Source organism: Catharus ustulatus, chromosome 12 (genome assembly GCF_009819885.2).
Source record: "Catharus ustulatus isolate bCatUst1 chromosome 12, bCatUst1.pri.v2, whole genome shotgun sequence".
Taxonomy (NCBI): Eukaryota; Metazoa; Chordata; class Aves; order Passeriformes; family Turdidae; genus Catharus; species Catharus ustulatus.
The window spans coordinates 11,647,482-11,671,228 of NC_046232.1; the positions used below are offsets into that span (position 1 = coordinate 11,647,482).

Here is a 23,747-nt window from a genome sequence, read left to right on the forward strand (position 1 = left end):
CGCGCCGCCTCGGCCGGCTGGGCTGTCCCCGCTGTCCCTTGGCACCGGAGAGCGGGGCTGGACCCGCACCCGCTGTCCAGAGGGCGGCATCGCCCGCCGGGCAGGGGCGAGGGGGAGCGGGGCGAGCCCCGGGCGGGCGGAGGCGCTCCCCGAGCGGCCGGAGCGGCGGCGGGCGGCTCCGGTTTCCGAGGCGGATTTAACCTTTGCGTGCCGGGGGGGCGGCGGGCAGGGGCCGGCGGGCGGTGCCTGGGGCTCGGCGCGGCGCTGGGCTGGGCTCCGGCCGCGGGGATGAGCGCCTCGGCGGCCACCGGCGTGTTCGTGCTCTCGCTCACCGCCATCCCCGTCACGTACCTCTTCAACTGCCTGGCGGCCACCGGCAGGTGAGCGGGACGGGCCCGCGGGGTGAGCGGGACGGGGCGGGCGGGAGCGCGGAGAGCGGGGCGGCCTCGCCTCGCCGCTCCTGCTCGGACGGGAGCCGAGCCGGGATGCAGAGACCGCTCGCCCGGCGCTGTGGCTGCCCGTGGCCATCACCCGGAGCGTGGCCCGGCCGTGCCCGGGGGCTGTGCCCGCTCCGCCACCCGCGGGCCCCCGGCATTCACGAACAGAATCCAGTTCTGTGTCAAACGGGGAGAACTCGGCAGCCCCGGAGAGCTCCCGAGCCGCAGGCTGACCCTCCGCTGGAAATGACCCCGTGCCCTCGCTCTGCAAAAACCGGGATCCCGGGAGAAACCGCAGGTCTAGAAAAGGAAAGTCTTTCCTCATGGCAAAAGCCGCTTCACTTAAAGGTCTGTGTGGTATTTTGTGATCCCACAGCCCGGGGTGTTTTGCAACTTTACTGCACAAATATTTGCTTCTTGTTTTTAGGGCTTTGCTACATCTGTTCCTTCCTCATTTTCCTCCTTCTGGCCCATAACTGATTTTTTTTTATTTCTCATTGCTAGAGTAATGTCAAATAACACATGGTGACTTACTTGATTACCTGCCAATATTTATTTCAAATTGATAGACTGCAGTGAAAAGTCACTGCAATATTAACAGCTGTAATGGTATGAAGAAATTCATCACTGGGAAAACAGACTAGCAAAAGATTCAAAGCATAAAATAAATCAACAAGCTAGTACTGCTCATCCTGACTTACACAGTATGTGTGTTTATTTTCTGAAATATTTGGTCTTGCAAATTCTTTGCAATAATTTTAAGTCATGTTTCACTAAGGGTGATGTTGTCATAATATAATTTGTTCATACACAAATTGCTTTTTTGATACAGGGTGGTACTACGTATAAAATGATGTACCAGATATTTTTAGCTTATGCTTCTGGACTTTAACTAATTTTCCCCTCCATTTTTTTTCCCTTGCACAAGGACAGAAGTGAAGACTAAGAAGAAGAATCTTACCTTAAGGAGAGCTGAAGATAATTTACGCCCCTAGATCTATGAAACAATTTTAAACTTATTTTCCTAGTTTGCATTTTCTTGGGGAAGGAGACAAATTTGCTTTGTGCCAAAGATTTTTTGTGCTTTATGCCAGTCCCACTGTACATGCAGTAACATTATAGCTCCATTGAAAAGATCCTTTTGCTGAGCCCACCCGTGCTGATCACTGAACCCCCTCAAGTGGTCCTGCCTTGTAGGGCCAGAGAGACTCTGGCAGCACTTCCAGAACTGAGCATTAAGCCCAGATCCATCAGAGGTGCCCACACTGCTACTCCTATTCCATGGGACTGATATGATTTATTTTTGAATTTTTAATTTCCTGAGGAGATAATTTATTGCTGAAGTTAGACAAAATGTCCCCAGCGATCCTTTTTGGCCTTGAAATCCCTGTGGGTTTGATCCTCATCTTTCATTGCCCTTTAATTTTCCCATAGTTTCTGTTTATTTTAATATGAAAGCTGATTTAGTCAGACAAATCTAGATTTCTGGATATGTTGTTTATCTAGTTATTTTCATATTTTCTTTTTTTAGCTGATCACAAGTGAAAAGAGAGGCACATAAATTCTTCAAAACTACAGAATGAATACTATAGCAGACTATGTAGTAAACTTTAAAATTCATATTTTAAATTATTAAAAGTTACTTTATGAGTATGTGCATTCGAGGATAGCTGGCTGACAAAACAAAATTCTGTTTTTTCTTTTAAATTCTTCCCTTTTTTTTTTTTTTTTTCTTTTTTTTTAATATACTGTTACAGTTCCTGGGTGATCGTTGCAGTTGGATTGCTGGTTCTGGTTCTTATTGCTCTGTCGGCTCGTGTTCTTGTCAAGAGAAAGCCACCCAAAGACCCACTGTTCTATGGTAAGGGTGGTAAAGCTGAATGTCCTGGCTCACAGCAGGGACTGCCTTACTCACAGCTCTGCTCCAGGCTGCTGTGGCTCTTTGCCTTGCTCACCTGCAAAACTGACAAGTCACGTTTTCCCCTCTGCCCCCTTTTTGTTGTCCTTTCTCCTTTCCAAGTGATGACCACAGTCAAGGCTGTGAACTCCATGTGCCCACGACTCTTGAAAGGCTGCACAGCCCTTTCTGCAGACACTGACCTTCTGTGGAGGCTGTGCCTACAGCTCTACAGAACTTCTCATTCCTCAGAAACGCTTCCTAAGAGCCGCGTTGACCAACCACTAATTAAAAAATCCAGAGCTGTGTGGGAAAGTCATATTGTGTGTTAAATATCTGTGACTTCAAAGTTGACACGTCTGGTTCAACAGATCTCTGCCTGACAATTTATTGGACTGGGAAGCAATTGTGTGATTCCAAGTATTTACTAATTTATGTTTTTCCCCTTTTTCTTATTACAGTTTATGCTGTATTTGCCTTTACCAGTGTAGTGAATCTAATAATTGGACTGGAACAGGATGGAATTATTGATGGATTCATGACTCATTACTTGAGAGAGGTAAATAATAGTTTGGCTCACAAATGTAAATAAAATCTTCACTATAAATAACATGGTGTAGTATTTGTCACAGAAAAATAGCCACTTACACATTCAAAATGGTCTTCTTGAATTTTGTAGTTGACTTGGTTCATTATTGTTATGGATAAAACCTTCATTGACCTGCAATCTACCGACTCATTTGGGAGAAATAATGCAGCTTTCAAGCTGCATTATTGTTACACTTTACTTCAGTAGCACTGTTCTGTGTTGACTTCTGTGGGAATTGTGCACCTGATTGCAGAAAACCACAGACAGCACTGGATGAGTGGATGAGTACTACAACACCAAAATGTGTTACCAAGGAGAAAACAAAATTGCCCCTTTATTTTTGCCTAATCACTTTACTAAAAGGAATTAAAGAAGAGTTAAAAATGATGATGCCAGATACCTAGTCAGCAGAATCTGTTGGCTGCTGAATATCAACATCCACCAAAAATAGCTCAGTAAGAGCTTGACAGGAAAGTCACTGAAGTCATTGAAAAGATTCCATGAACTTAAGTGTGAAATGAATTGGACCCTACAAGGTCATATGTCGACATCCATATATTCAGTACTGCTGCAGACCTCTAGGTTGCTACATATATCTGTATTTGTTGTATGCTAAATCTTTATTTTGCAGCTTTTTATCACGAAAAATGGAAAAGTCATATTTTCATAAAGTGGCAGAGTAATGCTGACAGTCACACCTGGAGTTTCCATCTTGCACCCTCTATTGCAAATGTAGAACTCATTCAGTGATGCCTGATCCTGCTAGGTCAGGTCTGTGCTTGGAAATGTGTGTTGTCAGTCAGAAGCTGTACCACTGCTTGAAGTGAACTTTTCTGAACTTGTTTCTTGCTGCTCTTTATGAATTGCTACTCCTGCTCTAAGCCCTGTGTCTTTTCCCAAACCCTGCAGGGTGAGCCGTACCTGAACACCGCCTACGGCCACGTCATCTGCTACTGGGACGGCTCCGCGCACTACCTGATGTACCTGCTGATGGTGGCAGCTATTGCATGGGAGTGAGTCTCATCTGGGCACTGATCACTTGTTTGTATCCTTATATCCTCTACAAAGGCCTTTCTTTTCCATGCAGCACTTAGATTTTTATTTCGGGGTGGTTTCATGTTCCAAGCCAAAGCAACACTGTTAAAATTTCATTACTTTCAGGGGTTCTACTCTTGCCAAGTTAGCCTTTGTCTCAGCACATCTACATGGCTTTGTGTTAGCTAAAAGCTGAAAGATGATGTGCATTAAAAGCATGTGTGAAAAAAACCTGTTTTTCAAATAAAAAATGATGATAGGAATAATGTATTGCTTAGCACCATGATGATCTCTCATACCTGTTAGAGAGTGACACGAAGTTTAAGAGAAAATGGTTATTTCTAGAGATTCTTATGCTTCTTGCTGTTGAATAAAGAGTTTGAGAGAATAAGTATACTTAAATTTCAGAGGCAAATGTACCTGCTGGTAATAGTAGCATTAACAGTATGAAATTAATTATTAATTGTTTTATAGTCTTGTACAGTCTGTGATGTGCAAACTCATGCAGTCAGCCCTCAGAGGAGTGACACAACAGCAAATAACTGAGTATGCCCAAAGCCTGTACTGTCCCTGTGATAACCTTGTCCACACAATTGTAGGATTTATCCATGACCCCTCTCAGAGGCAGCAATCCACTCTTGACTTGTGGTACAGATTTAAAAGCCTCTACTTGGTAAAATATGACCCCAGGAATGAGTATAATATTTAGGGTAGGGAATTTTTAGAAATGGTTCAATAATTATGCCTTGTTTTCTTTTTTTTTAACAGACAAAGCTATAGAACCATTGGTCTGTACTGGCTGGGTTCCATTATCATGAGCATCATTGTCTTTATGCCTGGAAATATTGTGGGTAAGGAAATAATTTATATGACCAGCTTTTTCCTGTGAAACATTTTCTAAATTCAGCATTGTGCTATCTATATTTTAGTGCAGTGTTGGTTCATTTCAGTGTTGGTAATAATATGAAAGAGGAATTTTAGGAATATCAGTAAAGAGACACAAGATATTCTAAAATTTAAATATGAGGAAGAAAAGATGGAGACTGGGGGAAAAAACCCTTTAAATTTACTTTGCTTTCAAGGGGAAAAAAAGAAAGCATTGTGTTTTGATATGTCTGTAAGACTTTAATCTAAACCAGGTTTAAGTAATGAGACAATAATATCTCTTAATATCATAAAAATACAAATCTTACTCTGCATAAAATTTCTGACTTTCCAGCAGCTTACAAGAGGCACCCAAATTACCTTTGAAAGTAAAATCTGGAAATCATTCTGTTTTCAAACTATATTTAACCTTCCTAAATTTCTTACATAAATCTGTGCATAGAGGTGCTGTTAGAGGTGAGGATTGCAATAAAAATATTTACAGCATTGTTACTGGCAGGTGATCCATTAAGGGTGAAACCTTTCTCAAGAAAAGATTTCCTTTTTAGCTAAGCTTAAACTGTTGCAAAGTTGACAAACGCTCAGCTGAGAAAAACGCTGGTGTGTCCAAGTCCTGTAGTCAGCTTTCAGGAAGGTCACTTGGTCCTGCTTTTTCTGCCAGAGGAGGAATATTCATGGCACAGGGTGGGGCCAGCCCAGCTCCCTCTGAAGATATGCTCACCACAGAGAAAACAGCAGGTTCAGTGTGACTGTCCCTTCCCCTTTCCTCTTAGAAAGGCTCTCAGGAGCGTGCCTGCCACCTTCCTTCCTGCCACACAGAGTGCCAGTGTCAAAGACCTGCATTGTCCTGGTTTACCTGAGGCTGAGGAGAGCTCTCTGAAAGTTTTGTCCTCAGTATAGGCCTGTGGGAGAAATCAGCACTTTGGAAAACAAATGCAGTATCAAATCTTGAAAAATGGATACATGTTTTCTCCCATTTTCAAAATAATGAGGTCTCTATTTGAAGCAGATTTGGCTTCCCATCTTCTCAAAAAGTGCCTAATTCTGAAATTGTTTCCTGTCTCATAGGCTCTCTTTGACCTCTGTCTCTACTCCTGTTGAGCATGTGATTTTCAAGAGGATTTGTGTGTTGACAGTGATTTCTAATGTTTTATGTTTGTTTACATTACCATAGTTGCTTCAGGTTTGATGTTACATAGCATACTTTTTAATTCTTCTTCAACAGAGCTTACAAATTCTCATAAATCTTGTAATATTTTTAACAGGTAAATATGGAGCAAAAGTGTGTCCTGCTATTTTCCTCAGCATACCTTATGTCTGCCTCCCCATATGGGCTGGGTTCAGAATTTATAACCAACCTTCAGTGACTCACGACACTCCAGTCAAGGTAATTCTACTGTATTTCAGTGCTGGCTACTCTTAGGGCAGCTGAAATATTCTGGCTGTTTCTGGTGGGTTTTATAGGTCCCCTGGTGAGCATGGAATGTGCTGTGACTGTTCACTCTTATGACAATTGCTGTCTGACTGAAGACTGCAAAAATATCTGTACTTCAGGACTATTTCATTATGGTGGAATAAAGAAAAAGCAAAAGAATCTTATGTCTAGAATAAAGAACCTATTTATAGGTGTAATTGTGTTTCTCCCCTCTCTGTATTCAGTTTCTGTCTGTTTCAGTTTTTTAGCTGATGAAAATACTGGCATTTACCAGCTTCAGAAAGCAGCACAAAGTCCTGTAGAAACACTGCAGGAAAGTACTTTTCTGCAGATAACTTACAGATGATGTGTAATTTAATAATTTTTGTATGTGCTTTCTGTAATATATTAGATTTTACAGGTAAGACACAGTACATAAATTGATATGAAAATTCTTTACACATTTCTTGTAAAAAATCTGTAAAAATGTTTACTTAAAACTTTTTAGACTTTTTCCTTTGAAATAACTAGATGGGTTGTAGTGAGGTTAACTAAGCCATCAAAATAATGCATTAATAGTTTATGCACTGTTTTATATTTTAAAAAATGTTTAAAAATCCCTGTAGTACATAGCACAGAACAGATCTTTTAGCTGCTGTAAGCAAGCCAGTTTATTGCTGCAGCACTCCATACCTGTTGTAAGCAATATAATCAATTAACATTTTTGCATCACAAGAGCTCCTGAGCCTTGGTCAGGTTCACTCTGTAACTGCAGACATGGACAGAGATGAAGGATTAGTGCTGAGCCAGCAGGCAGCCAGAGTGTGAGTGGCACTCAGCAGGCAGGACAGAGCTTCCCAAGGAGGTGTGAAACACAGCATCCAGCCAGCCATTCTTCAGAGGAAAGAGGAGCATGGAGAGATGTTCCTATCTCCTCAGGGCTGAAGAACACCTACAGAATCACAACTTTTAGGGCAAATCCCTATGGAAGGCAAATTGGAGGAATCTTCAGGTGCTAAACCTTCCTGCACAGGCTTACAGGAAACCACGTGTGCCATCCCAAAGCCATTTGAGCTGATTTATTTGAAGGAGTCACTAATTGTGGCCAGAAGCACATTCTTTAGACCCATCAAATGTAATTCAAGGTGTGATGGCAATTTTTACTGCACACATTAGTGAGAGCAGCCTTTGTGTGGAGCATGGATGAAAGTTTCAGTCTGTTTTCCTTGTATTAAGAATACTTGTATTAATACTTGTATTAAGAAATTTTCCTTGTATTAAGAAATAGATATTATAGAAAATATGTGATGGACTGAATACTTGCTGAAATACAGCTTTTTCTCCTGGGCTTACCAGGAGATAAACTGCTTACCTAGGTTTGATATTTTAATTTATTATATATTTTAGAGAAACTTAGATTTTAATATTCTGTTTCAAAAAGAGAGTATAGGAAAAGCTGGTGACCTGAAAACAGGTGAAAAATTTAACATTGCACTACTTCATGAATCCTTTCTTGGAAACCTAAACTTCCTTGCCCAGAAGGTTATAGAAAAAGCCTTGATTCCTTTCACTGGGACCTCATAGCCAACCCAAGCTGTTTGTTTTTCAGAAGTTGTATTTAATCATCACATAATTGTGTTTAATGCTACTAATCAGTGAGCCAAAAATTTTAAGTCCTGAACATATCAGTAGATAATTTGAAATTAGCTGTAAAATGTAACTTCTTAAAACTATAATTATTCAGAGTTGGCATTAAAAGATTTAGGAAGAAAATGTAACAATGGTTTTAAACATGCTATTGTTAGTGTACAGGAAAACACTTAGACGAAAACAACAGAAGCAAAGTGTATTCTGCTGGCCAAGGTATACATGGCTATAATATTATTACAGATCTGTTAATTAAGGAAAAAGTCACAGTGGGGCAGAGGAGAGGTATTCAAGTTTAGGTTGTTTTCTAATAGAGGGGGTGCAGGGGAGTGGAATGGAGCTATGCCCTCATTTGGAATCAAGCCAAGCTGTGCTGCAGTCTTTACAAAGCCCAACAGACTTATCTGCAACTATATCAGCTCAGAAAAGTTAAATATAATTTAAAATTCTTTCAAATTCAGATTTGTACATGACTTCTGAAGGCACTGACTTTTACAGTCAGCACACAAGATTATTCCAGTTCCTTAGAACTGATGATGTAAGAAGCCTCTCAGAAGTTATGGAAAATAACTTTTTCCTGGAAGTGAGAGAAATTGCAAAGTGTGCCTACTCACTTCCTTGCTGCACACAAGAATCCCTGGGGCTGCAGAGATCTGTGCAGAGTTCAATGTTGTTTGCAGTACATGGGAAACCCGTGGCAGGCCAGCTCTGCTTGGCCAGCACATAATTCAATTTAGCATGGGGTGATGGGGCTTTGCTGGGTAAAAGAAAGGTAAGGAGAAACTACTCTGTAGCTGAGGCCTGTCAGCAAAGTGCATCAAATTCTTGCTTCTCCTTTTTTCCTTTTATTTAAAGCTTTGCATTTTCATTTTGTTTGCATGCGTGCATAAAGAAAAAAGGTGTTTTTGTACCCTGGCAACTTCACAGAGTACTGCACCAAAGGTTGCTTCCACTTACACTGGCTTTGTCTCCAAACCCTCTAAGAACAAAGTTCTATTGCAGCTTTGTGAATACAGTAAATACACGCATCCATTTAATGTTTATAGAGGAATACTGAAATATTTGAAAAGAGGAGATTATATATATATATCTATAAGCTTCACACATAGTCCAAAAGGGAAAGAAAACATATCAGCTTTCCATTATCCTAGGTAGTTTACAATTGAAAATTATTTGTAACTCAGCCATAAGTGACTTTTTTCTTTTACAGGAAGAAATATTTGAATATAGGCATTCTTTGCAGGTAATATTAAAAATACTCCTACTCTGAATACTGTGCAGTGACACCATACTACCAAAACCTGTTACTCGTGTTTGAAAATCAAAGGTGTCACTTCCTCTTTTAATGGAAAAATATCCTTTAAAAGAAAATCAGAAAAAAAATTATGAAAGGGATGGCTTATGTTTGCCACAGCCTTATTTTTGTTCATCTGTAATCCAGATCTTGTAATATTTACTGAGAAATTTTGCTAGCAAGATTGATTCTCCTGTTTCAATAACTTTATTGTGAGTAGCTTGATCTTGTGTGCTTTTAACTGTGCCCCTGCACCCTAATTTTTGTTTTGCACTTTGGAGACAATTCCACAAGTGTATAACAGGAAGGAAATCGGGTTTTTCTTTTGCTGTTTGCATGCCAACAAACGGCCAATAAAAAGGAAGAGGAAATGAGTAACACATATACAGAGAGAAGTTTTCCCTCTGAACTACAGAAAGTACTCTGATGTGTTTATAATTTTGTCTGTGACTACACAGTGCAGAAAGTGTAGCTCAAATAATTTCCATGGGCCTTGTAGGTTTTACTGTGTAGACAAAGTGATGCCTTTGGCTCCCCCAAACCTCCTTCCCTGTTAGACTTTGCTCTGCAGAGTGGGAACTCCCCTCTGTCCCTGTAGCAGGGGGGATTCCTGTGCTGAGGAAAGGAGGCACGAGACCAGAGCCAGACCTTGGAGCAGCCTCAGTGCCATCCCAGGAATGCACAGTGTTCAGTGATGGAAAAGGAAGAGGTTTCACATACTCCATACACACACATTTCATTCTCTACTTCTGCATTGCACACTAAGATACAATATTTGCACACTAAGATACAATATTTACTCACTAAACTCAGCAGAGGACTCAACCAGCCACAGAAAAGCTTTTATTTTATGCCAGTGATAGTCCATTAATTTTAATAGTGTCACAAGCTGCTGAAAAGCAGCATTCAATAATGAGATGGACCCAGTCCTTTTACAAAGCATACTAGATTCAACTTCAAATGTTTGAGACAAACCTACATTTCCAAGGCTTTTCTACATAGGGACATTCAGGAAAATAAATTATTTCCAATTACAAAAAGACAGCTTTGAAGAAGTTATGCTGCTTTAAAGCTTTAGGTGATTGCAGAGTTAGTGTTCATTTGATTTAGGTTGCTTGAAATGACACTAATCTTTATTGGAATGGCTTCAGTTGGATCCATCCATTTCTAGAGTTTATTCAGATGAATTTTCCTCACTACATCCTGTAAAGTCTGGAGTCACATTTTTAGGTGGAAATCTTTTTGTCTCTGAAATCAGTGGATAGATGTGATGTTTCATGATGTCTCACCACTCTATGCTCTTAGCAGTGACTGATCTGGAGTTAAATATTTGTGACAGGGAACCAGGGTGTACCTACTAAACACGTTCTGTGTTGCAGGTGGTTCAGGAAGTCCAGAAGAAAGGACTTTTAAGACGACCAATAGATTTAATGTTAGCTGCATACCTCATTCTAGCCACGGGATTTTGCATATTTAGGGGCATGGTAAGTTAACAAATTTAATAATTTAAGCTAATTTTCAGTCAAACTTATAAATTTGAGCCTGTGAAAAAGCACGTACATTGTGGTTAGGGGAAATCTTGTAACGTTTGGGTTCAAACAGGCCTTAGATATAAAAGGATAAATTATATATGATAACTGTTGGTGCTTTGCTTCTCCATTTTGTGCTGTGTGCAGCATGTTTTTCAAAAAGAGGTGCACAATCACCAGAGTAAATAGCATCCCAAGAGGAAATCAACATGACCCAAAACTGTTTTCATTGGTCTGTTGTTCCATTTATGGCCAACAACATGGAGACAAAGCAACTAAAGTAATTGGGTATTCACGTTTTTCTAAGCAGTAATGCATATTTAAAATTATATACAGAACCAAGTAAGCTTACACTGCATGAGACAGAGGCGAACATTTCCACCTAAAAGGAAAAAAATTATCCACATTACCCGAACAACACACATTGTTTCTACTTACCAAGAGACAATTTTTAAAAATGGTTGCTCTCTAAGCATAGTTGATTGACTTAAAATTTCTGAGGGAAGAAAGCAGTACTGAAAATACTTTCAGGAGCAAATCCAGTAGTAGGTAAATCTATTCCCTTGTCAGCTCTAATGCATTTTCTGTCTTAAGCAGAATGAAACTTGTGTATCACTCACTCAGCACAGCTCAAATGTTTAGGCATCTCAGATAACTACCTGCTCTCTTGCTTTTTAGATTTGATCCTTTCTAGAATAATTCAAGTAGGAGGTGATGATAAATACCCACCAACATTTTATTTACCTAGTGCAGATTGTCCTTTTGTAGCTGTGCTGCTCACATTCCTCTCTCACCTCCTGCTTCTCTTAAAACTTGCCTCTCAGAAACATTTTTTTCTTCTCATTTGTCAGACAGTCTTATTTCTTATAGATCATGTTATTTCTGAGCACCACTGGTACAGGTTAAATCAGCTGGTTTACCTGTAATTTCACTGTGGAAAATGTTGGTCTCATGGTCTTACTTGGTTCTGCAGTCTCACTTTGTTTCTCAGAGGAATTTGTTTTGTTGACTTGGAGACTGTGGTATTTTTCTCATATAATTCCTTCACCAAGCAGGAATTGCTTACTGGACTTGCTTATACATAGAGAGATCAACTGAACACCTGTGTTAGGTGCAGGAACCATAATTTTGTGCAAAAGTCCATAAAACACAATCCATTATAGTCCACTCAGACCTGCTTCTTGGATGCCCATGTTGGTAAAGAACAAGGAGGAATATTGACTGTTTGTAAAGTTTTGCATTGCCCCCTCAGAATCACACAACAAATGCACAGGAAATCAAGCTGTGCAAAACTTACTGTTCAACTTACTGTAGCTCAGGCATGAATGATGCCACAGACATGCCCAGGGACAGCTGCTCACATGGATTGCTTGCTCAATTTAGAGCACAATTTTTTGTAGTAGTTTTAATGCCTACTACAAAAAGGAACTATTTTTGCCATCTCTCCATGTTTATTTTCAACTCTTCCTATAGGAATGTAAAATCCAATAATTTCTTCTTTACTACACTCAAAAATTATTACTTTAAATAACACCTGTCTCATGCATTGCTCTCCACTGCCACCTTGTCCCAGTGCAGCTCTTTCCTTGGACTACATCCATAGCTTGCTATCCTAAAACAGGGTGCTTATCCTGAAGTTTCCACTCTTAGAGCAATTTTCCATTGGAAAATTCATTTGGTGGGATCAAAGGCTATTTATCAGAGCACATCAATAGCAATTATACTTTTACAACAGCATAGACAACTGACTAAATTTTCCAGCATTTTGTCACAAACTCATGGAGCAGGAGTTGAGAGGAGGCTGCATTTCACCTTTAAAGTGGTGATCACATGGATCACCTTTGCAGACTCCAGGGCAGCTGTGCTGCAGACCATGAGTGCACCTCTAGGGCTGGTAATACGTGTCAGGTTGGCTGGTTTCAGAACAAATTGATCACTGGAAGTTTTAAAACTTCTTTTCAGATTGCCCTGGACTGCCCTGCTGAACTCTGCCGGCTGTACATTCAACTGCACGAGCCCTACATAAAAGATCCTGCTGCCTATCCCAAGCTTCAGGTAAAGCATTGACCCTGGAGTGGTAAGGAGTGATTTGTAAACTGGTGCAAAGATGAAGCCAAGGGTTTCAGAGATTACAAGATCAACATGGGAGTTATCATCCACGGCAAGTTAAAGGGTATTTTCTAGTACCATTTCTAGCCATTGTAGGATATCAACGCCTTGTTGTGATAAGTTTAACTTAGGTTCTAACTGGTTATATGGAGCTACACATCCTAATTACTCAGGGCTCTTTCAATACAGCCCATGAAACAGATCTACATGCTTTTTATGTTAATTTCCCCTCTTTAGAAAGGCAAAATAGACTTTCAGTCTGGAATTATGGAGCAAGAAGTGGTGCAATAGGACTAGATTCCTTAAGCTCATGTTACTTTTCTGTCCCCAGTGACACACTCTTGGAAAAGGGACTTCATACAAAAAGCATTGTAGATGAGGGAATGTTGTGCTTTAGTTCTGTAGAATTTGATGTTGACATTCTTTTGCAAGCCTGGCTGCTGCACAGGGACAGGGCCCAAAGCAGTCAGAGGACACAGGGGTGAGGAAATGAGCAGGAACCAAGTGTCACTGCTGGATGAGTTCTTTCTGGTAAATGGGGGCATGGCTGTGTCTCACAGCTCCTAGCTGAGAGTGCAGTGGAGCCTGACAGGCTCCCTGTGCTGCATGGACAAAGAGTTAAGCCAGGCCATGCTTTTTGGCATGGCCTCAAGACAGTGAAGGGCAGGAATACATGTCCTGGATGAAGTGGGTATGGATGGGGCAAGGAGACAACAGCCACCAATATTAGGAGAGACCTCAGGGTAGCTGGATCCAGTCAATAGTATCCAGGTGTGATAAAAAAAGCCTGGGAATAATTGCTGCTAGAAGTGTAGTTTTGAGTAGTCTCAACTTCTCAGTAAGCAGCTGGCTGATTTTTAAATGCATCTCCCTCACACTGCAAAGCAGCTAATATTTGTGTTTGAAATGCAGATGCTGGCGTACATGTTCTACTCGGTGCCGTACTATGTGATTGCTCTGTATGGCCTGCTGGTGCCTGGTTGTTCCTGGATGCCTGATTTGACCCTTATACACGCTGGAGGACTAGCTCAGGTATTTCTTTGCAAAATGTTCACTTTAAATTACATTAGTAGAGACCTATGGAATCAATAAGGGGCCCAGGGCTTGATCTCCCCACCCAGGTTTTGTGCTGATGTAATCCAGATCACCTTTTGTATCTGTAAAAACTCCTTAATTTAAGGGGGTGAAGAATCAAATCTACTACTCTCTAATGACCACATTCTTGCTTTAGCAGACTTCTCTCCTTCTACACAATGTTTTTATTGGGCTCATTTAAACCTTATTAAACACCATGCACTCTTTAGCCAGGATCATGAAGGAAGCCCATCTTAAAGCTATGACAGTCCATCATAAAAAAAATCCAACAAAGCCCAAACACAACACAGCAGCACAATACATTGTTTCCATTATATGTGTTGGCCAAGTAGGTAGTTTGAAATATATAAATGGAAAAAGTATCTCCTTGTCACACAAAATGTACAGTATCAGTGGATGATGGAGAGAGAAGTCAGGTGAACCTCCTGGGCCACAAACCACAGTAACACCCAGAGGTGTTTGTGTTGCCAAAGGCACAGAATGATCATGTTTCTTTTACTCATTCTTCTCTGGTTCTCTTAAACAAACAACTGTAGTTAATTACTAAATGGGGCTGATGCTTATGAGAAGACTGACCAAAACAAAACAATTCAGCAGGAACCAGTAAATTACTTATGACAGACAGATGAACGTTAAACAGATGAGACACAGGGACAATTGGTTTGTTCTGTACATAGGAAATGAAATGTGTGTGCTTAGAACATTCAGACAATGCATTAAACAAGCACAACAATCCTGCCAAAAAAAAAAAAAGCACAAGCTAGCTAAGTAGGCAAGGCTGTGTCCAGAACTTTTCTCTACTGACAGATTACTCAGGTTCCATAAATTGCCCAGACAATCAAGAAAGAAACAATTAAACAATTCCTTCAAGGATTTTTAAACACAAGAAAAAGTAAATCAGAAGTCAGAGTGTGCTGACTATCAAACCCTTGCAAACTTACCAGAAAGCTCAGCCTCCTGCTCTGGAGGTGATTTTTTTTTGGTTGGTTTGTTTTTTTGGTTTTTTTTTTTTCCTCCCATTTTATGTTTCCTGTAATAAAGCATCACTTATTTTTTTTTAACAGCCCTTTGCACTTTTTAGATGTGTGAATGCTACACTTTGTTTCTGAAGTCTGTAACTCCTCTGTTGTTCTTTGTGGTTCGGCCTCAGGATGTCCATTTACACATTAGATTAACACCCAAAATTTCCCACTGCACTATTTAAAGCTCATCCTGGCACCAGCAAATACTGTGGGCTGGCAGAAACTGATTAAGAGAACTCTATGTTGCTGTGCACTCTTCATATTTTATCTTGCTTCAAAAAACAGTTCTTGACATTTGCGAGGGTTTTTTTTGTCATTTTGACTTTAATGCACTGCAAGATGAACTTCAGTCATCCTACAAGTGAACGAGTTAATTGATTTGACTTGGTGAACTGTGACCAACCTGGCATATAAAATGCATGTGAGAGTGAATTGAGGATTCTTTCTAGATTATTTGGGTGTTTTGTCATTTTGAGGCAAAAACCACATTTACAGGTTTGTCTACTGTTATCTTAAGTTAAAAACACTTGTTTAATTGATAATTAAAACATAAGTAGTTACCAAAACACATTTTGCTTCCCCTCACACACAAAGGTCCAATAAAGGTAAGAATCTGCTCCTACAGATGGGGAACATGGAGATTTTAATTATTTTTATTTCTATCGTTATGATGTACTTTTTACAAAAACAAGTCACAAAATACCATGTGATGCATCTAAACTAAGAACCTCCAAAGTGCCTACTAGCCTTTCACACAGACACACATTTACTGATTTTCAGAATTACAAATAACTCTCAGCTTGAATGACTCCATTACTAACATTCAGACTCCAAAACTAGTTGTGACCCAATAATTACTAGACTTTCTAAAACTTTAGGAGGAGCTCTTTGAAATTCATATGAGTGAAGTACCAGGAGCTTTGATTATACAAAAGAGTTGGAAAAGCCTCTGAACTTAATGAAATTGGTATTTCCCTATGCAAGTGAGCCATGTGAGAAGGGATGAAGAGCCACAGCCTTGTTAGCCAAAATCATTCTGTCTCACCAGCTCTTTGGAGCCCATTTCTCTGTTTTCTCAGATGTAGAAAGTTTACCTCTATTCCCTCTTAGTGGTTTCCATAACCCTACCATTTTTGATGGTTACTTTCTACAGTGCTTCTTGTGTACTAGAGACCCTAAACCCAAGGAAAGTATTTTTCTAGGTTACTCCCCCTCTATTTGATGGCTTTGTTAGGTTCATGAGATGAGGTCAAAACCCTTCTAAACTTATAGTCTTTGCCTGATTTTAGTCAGTCTTAGGAGAGAAGGCACAGAGTGAAGAAGGACTCCTAACCTTTTTCTGGGTCCTTCTCCATCCTCAACTGCAGGGTAAAAAATACTTGAAATATTGCCTATGATTAGGCAAGAAGGCAAAAAATATTGTAAAAAGTCCAAATCCAGACTGCTTCACACAGACAAGCAGGTCAATGAGAAGCAGGCAGACACAGACTGCAGTTGCCAAGCTGGGCAGTGCCACATCCAGCACCAGGCAGCTTCCAACTGCTGTGGGAATGAATGCCTGAGGAGCAGAGGCCAAGGCTTCAGGGGTAACAAAGGCTGCATGTTAGGCATGTAAGGCTACCTTAGAAGGTGACCTGCAGCATCTCATCTGGTTGATTTCTCAGCCAAGGCTCAGGGGTTTATTGGAGCCTCGAAATTCTCCACCTGGAGAGGGCATCAGCAACAGAAAGCACCAAGGAATGGCTTATTTACTGAGAGACTCCAATCATGGCGAGGTAACACAACACTCAAGGTTTCTCTCACTGAGCACCAGCCTATGCACACAGGCATAGAGCTCTGCAGGGACTGACAGCTCAGAACTGGGGGTTTGGTGCCAGTCTGCCTGGTCCTTGAAGGAAGAGCAGGACTGGGCTACTGGTGAGTGAGAGATCTCTTTTAAGACATATCCCCTGCTCCAAGTAAGAAAAAAAAGGAGGGGAATGGAAAAAAAAGAACTAGCAGCAGAGAACAATCATGGAAGAGAAACACAGGAGATTAAAAACATAATACAATTTTCATGAAGGCAAAACAAATAAATTAAAAAAAAAAAGACTTTACAGACATAAATAACCTCCTTGGTAATAAAAGAAGAAGCCATGTGTTACAGTGAAAAACAAGTCTAATAAGCAATAACTTCATTATATAGTGCATCATTAACTACTAAAAATCTTTGTAGGCTACAGACAGGACATCATGTTACTGCTTTTTGGTTTTACAACAATTAAAGCTCACTAATGTGCCACAACTCCTGTAAGACACAAGACCACACAGTAAGGCTTAGATATTCAGGAATCTTGGAGGCTCTGGGAGTTCTGGGTGTCTCAGAAGCATCCCCTTACAGCTCCTTCTCACAAGGTTTACTGTGAATGATGAGAAATTTACTCTGATGCACAGCTGGCCACTCTCACAGACAGGCAGGGCTCACAACCCTCCACAGAGAAGTAGCAGCTTTGCAGCTTGTTCACCCCAGACAAGGCTCTAAAATGCAACCCAGAGGCTCTCAGTGTCTGGGGGAACATCCAAAGCTCCTGCCTGTGGCCTGCTGGCAGCTGTCTGTCCGTCTGTCTGGGACTCTCTGCCCTGTGCTACAAGAGGGCTTTGCTGCTGGGCTGCTCTGGCTGCCTGGGCTGAGAAGGCTCCCACACCAGCAGAGGTAGCAGGGATTTGAGCAAGCCCACCCAGGTGCCAAAGGCAGGGCCTGCTGAGGCAGGGGAGAACAAACAGGCTGCAAGAGACACAGTGAATTACCAGGCCTGCATAAAAAGGCTGCTGACAGTGTGCCCCTGAACATCTGTTTGCAGTGCAATAGCTATTTACAGAAACATGCTAAGTGGCACTCTGCTGAAGTGTGTTTGTGGATTTGATTTCCTTGATTACTTTTCTTCCTGGCTCAGGTTTGCTCAATGAGCTCTCTCAATTCAGTTGAGGTGGTTGGAATCACCTGAAATTTCTGTTTCTGTTTTGATGGATGGTCTCAGCCTAACCTTTTGCTTGGGCCATGTATTGAAACACCTGCCCTTTACTTCCTCTTCTACTTTGCTGTGACCAGAACTGTGTTCTACATGAGGCCAAAATGACTCCTGCTAAAGCCAGAACAGAAGATGTGACTTGGCTGTAGTGTACTCCTCTATGTTCCTAAAATCCTGGTGTCCCAGTGCTCTCCTTATGATCAAATTGGTATCTTCTCAGATCCTCTCCACTGCTAACTAACTAAATAGTAATAAAAAAATTGGACACACAATAGTTAATGTGAATGAGCTGTGGCTTGAAATAGCAGGTAACAGATGGAAACAAAAGACACTGACTATCCTGACACTTCTATCTTTAAATGTTTGTTTATGCTAAAAATATGCTTCAGGCCAGCAAGCCTGTCTGTGCCTATAACCTTCACTGTATGCTCAATCTATGCTTCAGAACAGCCCAAGCCCGAAACCCAAATATTAATTTTTAATGACATTTTCTGAACTCATCAGGAGTTCTGGGATTAGAATCTGGAACAATCTGGGTTTAAGATTAGAAAATCCAAATCCGAGAACTAACACAGGTTCCAAGACTTTCCTTTCTAACTTTATTCAGAGTGTCTGGCTGCTCCCACTGATGCCTAACTCCCAGGCAGGTGGGTGAGTGCCCTCCCCTGACTGGGCTCTGCAGGGATGTACCCTCCAGTGGCCACTTTTTTGGGGAAGGATTGTGGACCCTCTAGCACAAACTATGATCCAGAAAGTCAGGGTGGAATCCTGTACCTGACAAAATGATCAGTGCCACCATGCGCATAAAACAAACTTCTTACCATGCCACTGATGGTTCCAGTTATGCCTCATACACCAAGATATTAATGATTTTAGTTTAGACCGTATTTTTATATCACTGTGCAAAAGTATGATGGATAATTCTGGAATACGAATAAGGGCTGGCTTGGAAAATGTCACTGGAGATGCAGACTTGCATGCAGCTTATGCCATCTTTCCAAAAATATACATCAACTTTACCTTTTTTTAATATATGTGTTATATACACACCACAGGCTCAATTTTCCCATATTGGTGCTTCTCTTCATGCTCGAACTCCTTACATCTACAGAGTCCCTGAAGAAGCAAAAGAGTTTTTCCTGATATTGAACATAATGTATGGGATTCTTCCCCAGCTGTTCGCTTACAGGTGTGTCAACAAGCCAGAGTTTTTTATGAAACCAAAACCAGAAGAAAAAACAGAATAGCAGAACTGTTTCCAGCTCCTGTCCTTGGCTATGTATATAATTGGGTTGGGATGTAACTGAACTGCTCAAATGGAACCCAAATGAAGCGTGTAAGATGTGTAAAATTGCACAACTGTGTAGTCGCACGGTCTGCTTTGTTTATCCTACTGAAAAAGGGAAAATAAAGACGCTGCCTTTAGCACCACTTCTCAACATTGTGACTCTGCGCGGCAGTGGATTGCCAGTTCCCACAGCTATTTTTAAGTAAGCTGCTTTGACAGTTTTAGAAATACTGCATGAAGTTAAATAATAATAATGATGTCAGTGTTTAGCCTCCGCACGCTGAAGAATAGCAGTGCTAGCAGTCCCTGCACAGAGCTACTGCACAACATGAAGGTCAGCATTGTGAAGCATGAAAAATTAACATACATAACTCTGTCACATGCACATGTTTTATTTGTCAAAAAGTATGTCTTGTGGGTCAACCTTGTTAAAAATCCCAAGAAATCTTTTAAGAAGCAATCAACTCTTATGGTAAGACTCCATAGATGATAAGCAAATCATAAAGTTTTGTTAATTCTCTTCAGGATTCACTTCTGCAAGGACTGCTCACCTGCTTGCAGCTGAGCAGGGGCTCACCAGCACTTGTGGGATGGGCACAGAGGGCTCAGGACCATGAACCACTGGGCTCAGGCCGCTCCTGTGTTTCCAGAGGAGGGGTTTTGGCTGCGTCTCTGCAGATACTTTTGTTAATGCTGCTGGCTCAGAAACAAGCAGCAGCAAACACAGCGACCTTAGTTTGGGCAGCTTATGTTTCTATTTGCAATTACAGCTATTTCTATGCCTTCTATGTGATTTTATATTAAAAGCAGTACACCTAGTGCCTTCTCGCAGATGAAACTAGCTGATACATTTTAATTGGAAACACTTTATTTGGGTATGTTGACTTCTTGGTGTTTTGATTGAATTAATTTTATTTTTAAGCCAAATCAGTAACAAGGAAGCAGTTCACATGCCTGTGTGTTGTACCCTGCACGAGGGGACCTTCAGAGCACTGAGGAATTCAGGCTGTAACACTCTCCTGCTGGACACTGCTGTGCAGTTCACAGCAGCAGTCAGAGGAGAGGCCCCAGGTCTTACACCTCCAGCCAAAGGGGCAGGTCCAAAACAACCACAGCACACCCCAGGCAATGCTTGTTGGCACCCAGCATCCCCAGTGCAGCTCCTTAGGCTCTGGGATAGCTCCATCCCAGTGCCTCTTCCCAGGGAAACAAACCCAGTGCTGCCGGGCTGTCACAGGACACGCTGGCTCACAAACTGGTATTTGAGCTTCTGATGTGACTTCTGATGTCTTTAAAGAAACTTTGAATACATTCAAGGTGAATTTAATGACCTCCCGTTATCCAGAAAAGGCAAAGTACAGAAAAAATAAAGATCTCACCTGCACTTGTATCTATTATGGTCAACTCATGTTAACAGAATGTTTTGCTTTAATACTTGACTTACATTAATACCTCACATTATTACACGTATGAAGCCAAATATGACGCTAACTTAGTTGCTTACAACCTCAAACCTTACTCCCAATACACATTCCAATAAATTTATTCTGTAAAAACAATACATTTTTTTTTGTTTCCTTTTTGTTTTGTTTTGGTGGGTTTTTTTGTTTTTTTGTTTCTTTTTTTTCTTGTTTTTTTTTGGTATTTTTTTTAGTTTTTTACAGTAAACTCATCAACTACAAACCTTGAATACGCAAAAGATGTTCCAAGGACAAGCATAACAAGGATTGATAAAACCAGACTAAATATGTTTTCACAATAAAAGCTGGCATAAAAATAAATAAAAATCTCTATTATCACAATAGCAACAATAATGTACACAGAGTAATGGATTTGGAATGCTTACTTACTAGTCTAGTTCTATTTCCAAAAGGAAAAAAAAGCCAGAATGACAGCATCCTTTTTTAAGCCTTTCATTCTTTAAAATTGATGTTTTGTTTTGGTTTCCCATAGGGCTGTATATCACAGTAAGCTTAAAAATGGAAAGCATCCAAATGAAGGATTTCAAATTGTGTTGGCATTGGAAAAATCCTTGTATTAATCTAAAGAAACACAAAAAGACTTTCACTAACTCCACATATAGGAACTAAGTCAGATAGTGTACATTACATCATGGTTTGGAGAAGTATTAAGAGTATAACTAGCTAGGTACTTCTAATAAGGAAAGGTATTTTATTACATTATTGAACTTGGCGGTGATTTCAACTGAAGAATAATTTTTCTTTTATGTTGTAAATTGATCAAAACCCAAGAGAGAATGGATATAGGAAAATTTAAAATTATGTTTGTATGTGGAAGATAATTGTACCATTGTATGGAGGGGACTCATTTGTAAGATTTAGTTGTGTTTAAAAAATGTTAATTTAGAATGATATAATTTGGAGTTATGCCTTTTCTGACTAGAAAAGGAATCTAAAACATGTTCAAGTATGCAATATCTTCATAAACCTCAGCCACTGGAAAAGGGCAACTTCATGCAACCAAATAATATGAAAATCAAAAAGTAACCCTTAGAAAAAAGGGTAAAAATGTCATTTCTGCAAACACAACAGATAGGAATGTGAATAATGTGCATACAAACTGGGATGCTGTTGATGGTACTAATGAACAGATGTGGTGACTCATATCAAATCCAAGAATATTAGACAACCAAACATGTAACCTTCTTGTGTTTTCCCTTAATATTCAGCAGTCATTATGTTGGTTAAGTCTGAAAGAGAAAGAGAAAAAATTCACATTTAATGTAAGAAATAACATGCTGCATCAAACTTGATACAAGTGATGTCATATTTCCACATTTCAAAGTCACAGGTACAAGTGACTACCTGATCTGTTCAAACATTTTTTCTTCCAGAGAAAACTGCTTTGTTACATCAACTAAACATATCACTACAAAATATTAATAAGCACAGTTTAAAAAGTAAACATTTAGGGCTGTATTCAGTAAGCAGCTCCAGTGATGTATGTGGATGGGTTTTTCCTGCAATCACTCCATTACAAACCTTGTAGCACACTTCAGGCACAACTAATTTTTTTTTTCCACTGCTCTAAATCACTGATGGGCTTCATGCAGGAGCTCAGGCACTGCTGCATTCCTGGATGTCCAGCCACAAGAACACCCTCTCGTTCAAATACATGAAAGCTTAGCAAGCACGAGCAAAGATAAACATTTTCATTGCTAAGGGATCCAAACGCTGCTTCTGAAAAGGAAACAGTTTGGCTCCAGCTCACTGTAAAGTGAAGACAGAAAAGGAAGGAACTCCTACGGCTGAGTCAAGGTCAGCTCTTGCCTTTCCCTGACATTAGCAGGATCAGGATCAGGATCGGGACCAGGATCAGACTGTCCTGGCATGATCATGGCAAGTATCTACAAATTTTGGTTTTCTCAAATTGAACAGAGATGGGGAAATTCACCTGATGGCCCTGGGACATGTTACATTACCAGCAACACGAGAGCATGCAGTGCACCATGACCACCCACCTCTGGCCAAGGCATCCCTTCTCCTACAACACTACAATGTCTTTCCTGTGTTTGGTCAGTGCAGCTCTCTCCTGTGACAAGTGGTTTGTGAACAGTAAAAATGGAAACCTGTGCTTTCCGTGTGGGAGTCCTGGTACATCCTGATTAATGACACACGATCAGGGGCCATTATCAAGTGCTCAGGCATGCAGTGATGGTTTACAGGAACTACCAGAGCCCTGACTCCCCCAAAAGGTGTAACCATGTGCTGCCCATCCAGCACACCACACTCCAGAGGCCTCTCTCCTGTTTCAGAGTCAGTGAGATCATACTTGGAGATGCTTTGGGGAGGTTCACTGCTCTTCCTTTCCCTTCAGACTCAGACACCCACTAAAACAACTACATGTGATCAGTCAATCAAACCCTGCTTTCTGCCAAGGTTCCCATTGGCAGCTACTGTCCAGCACTGACTGGTAGGATAGGATGAGGTAACACAGTTGGTTCCTATTAACTCCCAGATCCAGTACAGAAAGATGTCCTTTTGGAGTATGAAGCCTTTGCAATTATTAACCACAACTCCCTTCTGGGCTATGTCCAGAAGATTGGGTAGGATCATTCTTACGTGGTGCTGGGAACATTAATACTTCCCCTCCACACTGTCTCACAGATACAGTGTGGCACAGGAGGGACAACAAAGAGACAGATAATGCAAGTCATCCTCTAAGGTTTTCACGGTTCCCAGTGCCATGTTCCATCATGGCACACATTTTGCCTGCTGGGTGCACTGCCAGGTGCCCCAGGAGTCAGCAGGTCCCCCGTGCCCAGAAGCAGAGAGCCCAGGGTGGCTGCTCAGGCCTGGCTCTCAGCCCTGCCCTGCAGCTCCCGCCGCAGCCGCTCATCAGGGATGCGGCAGAGCTGAGCACGTCCCCTGGTCTCCATGGTTTCATGTCTCTTCAGAAACACATCAACCCTCAAACATCTTTGTTTGAACAAGTCTCTCAGCTTCACTGTAAGCTATGGTACAACGTGTGCCATGCT

General features: G+C 41.0%; 2 protein-coding genes across 3 annotated transcripts in view; one reads left to right on the plus strand and one right to left on the minus strand.

Annotated features, from left to right (window-relative positions):
- The first annotated feature begins 193 nt into the window (after window positions 1-193).
- Window positions 194-19,392, plus strand: TM6SF1 (transmembrane 6 superfamily member 1). Of its 2 annotated transcripts, XM_033070585.2 has the most exons (10): window positions 194-380; window positions 2,195-2,298; window positions 2,796-2,893; window positions 3,833-3,936; window positions 4,727-4,809; window positions 6,109-6,230; window positions 10,578-10,682; window positions 12,690-12,782; window positions 13,749-13,868; window positions 19,017-19,392. In XM_033070585.2, the coding sequence occupies exons 1-10, from the start codon at window positions 289-291 to the stop codon at window positions 19,206-19,208; spliced, it is 1,113 nt and encodes a 370-aa protein (XP_032926476.1). In that variant the 5' UTR covers window positions 194-288; the 3' UTR covers window positions 19,209-19,392. The 2 variants fall into 2 exon arrangements, with proteins under 2 accessions (XP_032926476.1, XP_032926477.1); XM_033070586.2 differs by lacking the exons at window positions 6,109-6,230; window positions 10,578-10,682; window positions 12,690-12,782; window positions 19,017-19,392 and having other exon boundaries at window positions 254-380; window positions 13,749-13,920.
- The window catches only part of HDGFL3 (HDGF like 3), a 43,488-nt gene continuing 33,813 nt past the window's right edge, over window positions 14,073-23,747 (minus strand). The window contains exon 6 of the mRNA XM_033070587.2: window positions 14,073-21,959. Within this exon, the coding sequence (XP_032926478.1) occupies window positions 21,954-21,959 (6 nt within the window). The 3' untranslated portion in view covers window positions 14,073-21,953. The remainder of the gene's footprint in view (window positions 21,960-23,747) is intronic.

Bases quoted from the DNA above. Each gene is read 5' to 3' on its own strand.
- TM6SF1 (XM_033070585.2), top strand. From the start codon at position 289: ATGAGCGCCTCGGCGGCCACCGGCGTGTTCGTGCTCTCGCTCACCGCC. The intron at 4,810-6,108 runs GTAAGGAAATAA...TATTTTTAACAG, and splicing joins TATGCCTGGAAATATTGTGG to GTAAATATGGAGCAAAAGTG. The intron at 13,869-19,016 runs GTATTTCTTTGC...TACACACCACAG, and splicing joins ACGCTGGAGGACTAGCTCAG to GCTCAATTTTCCCATATTGG.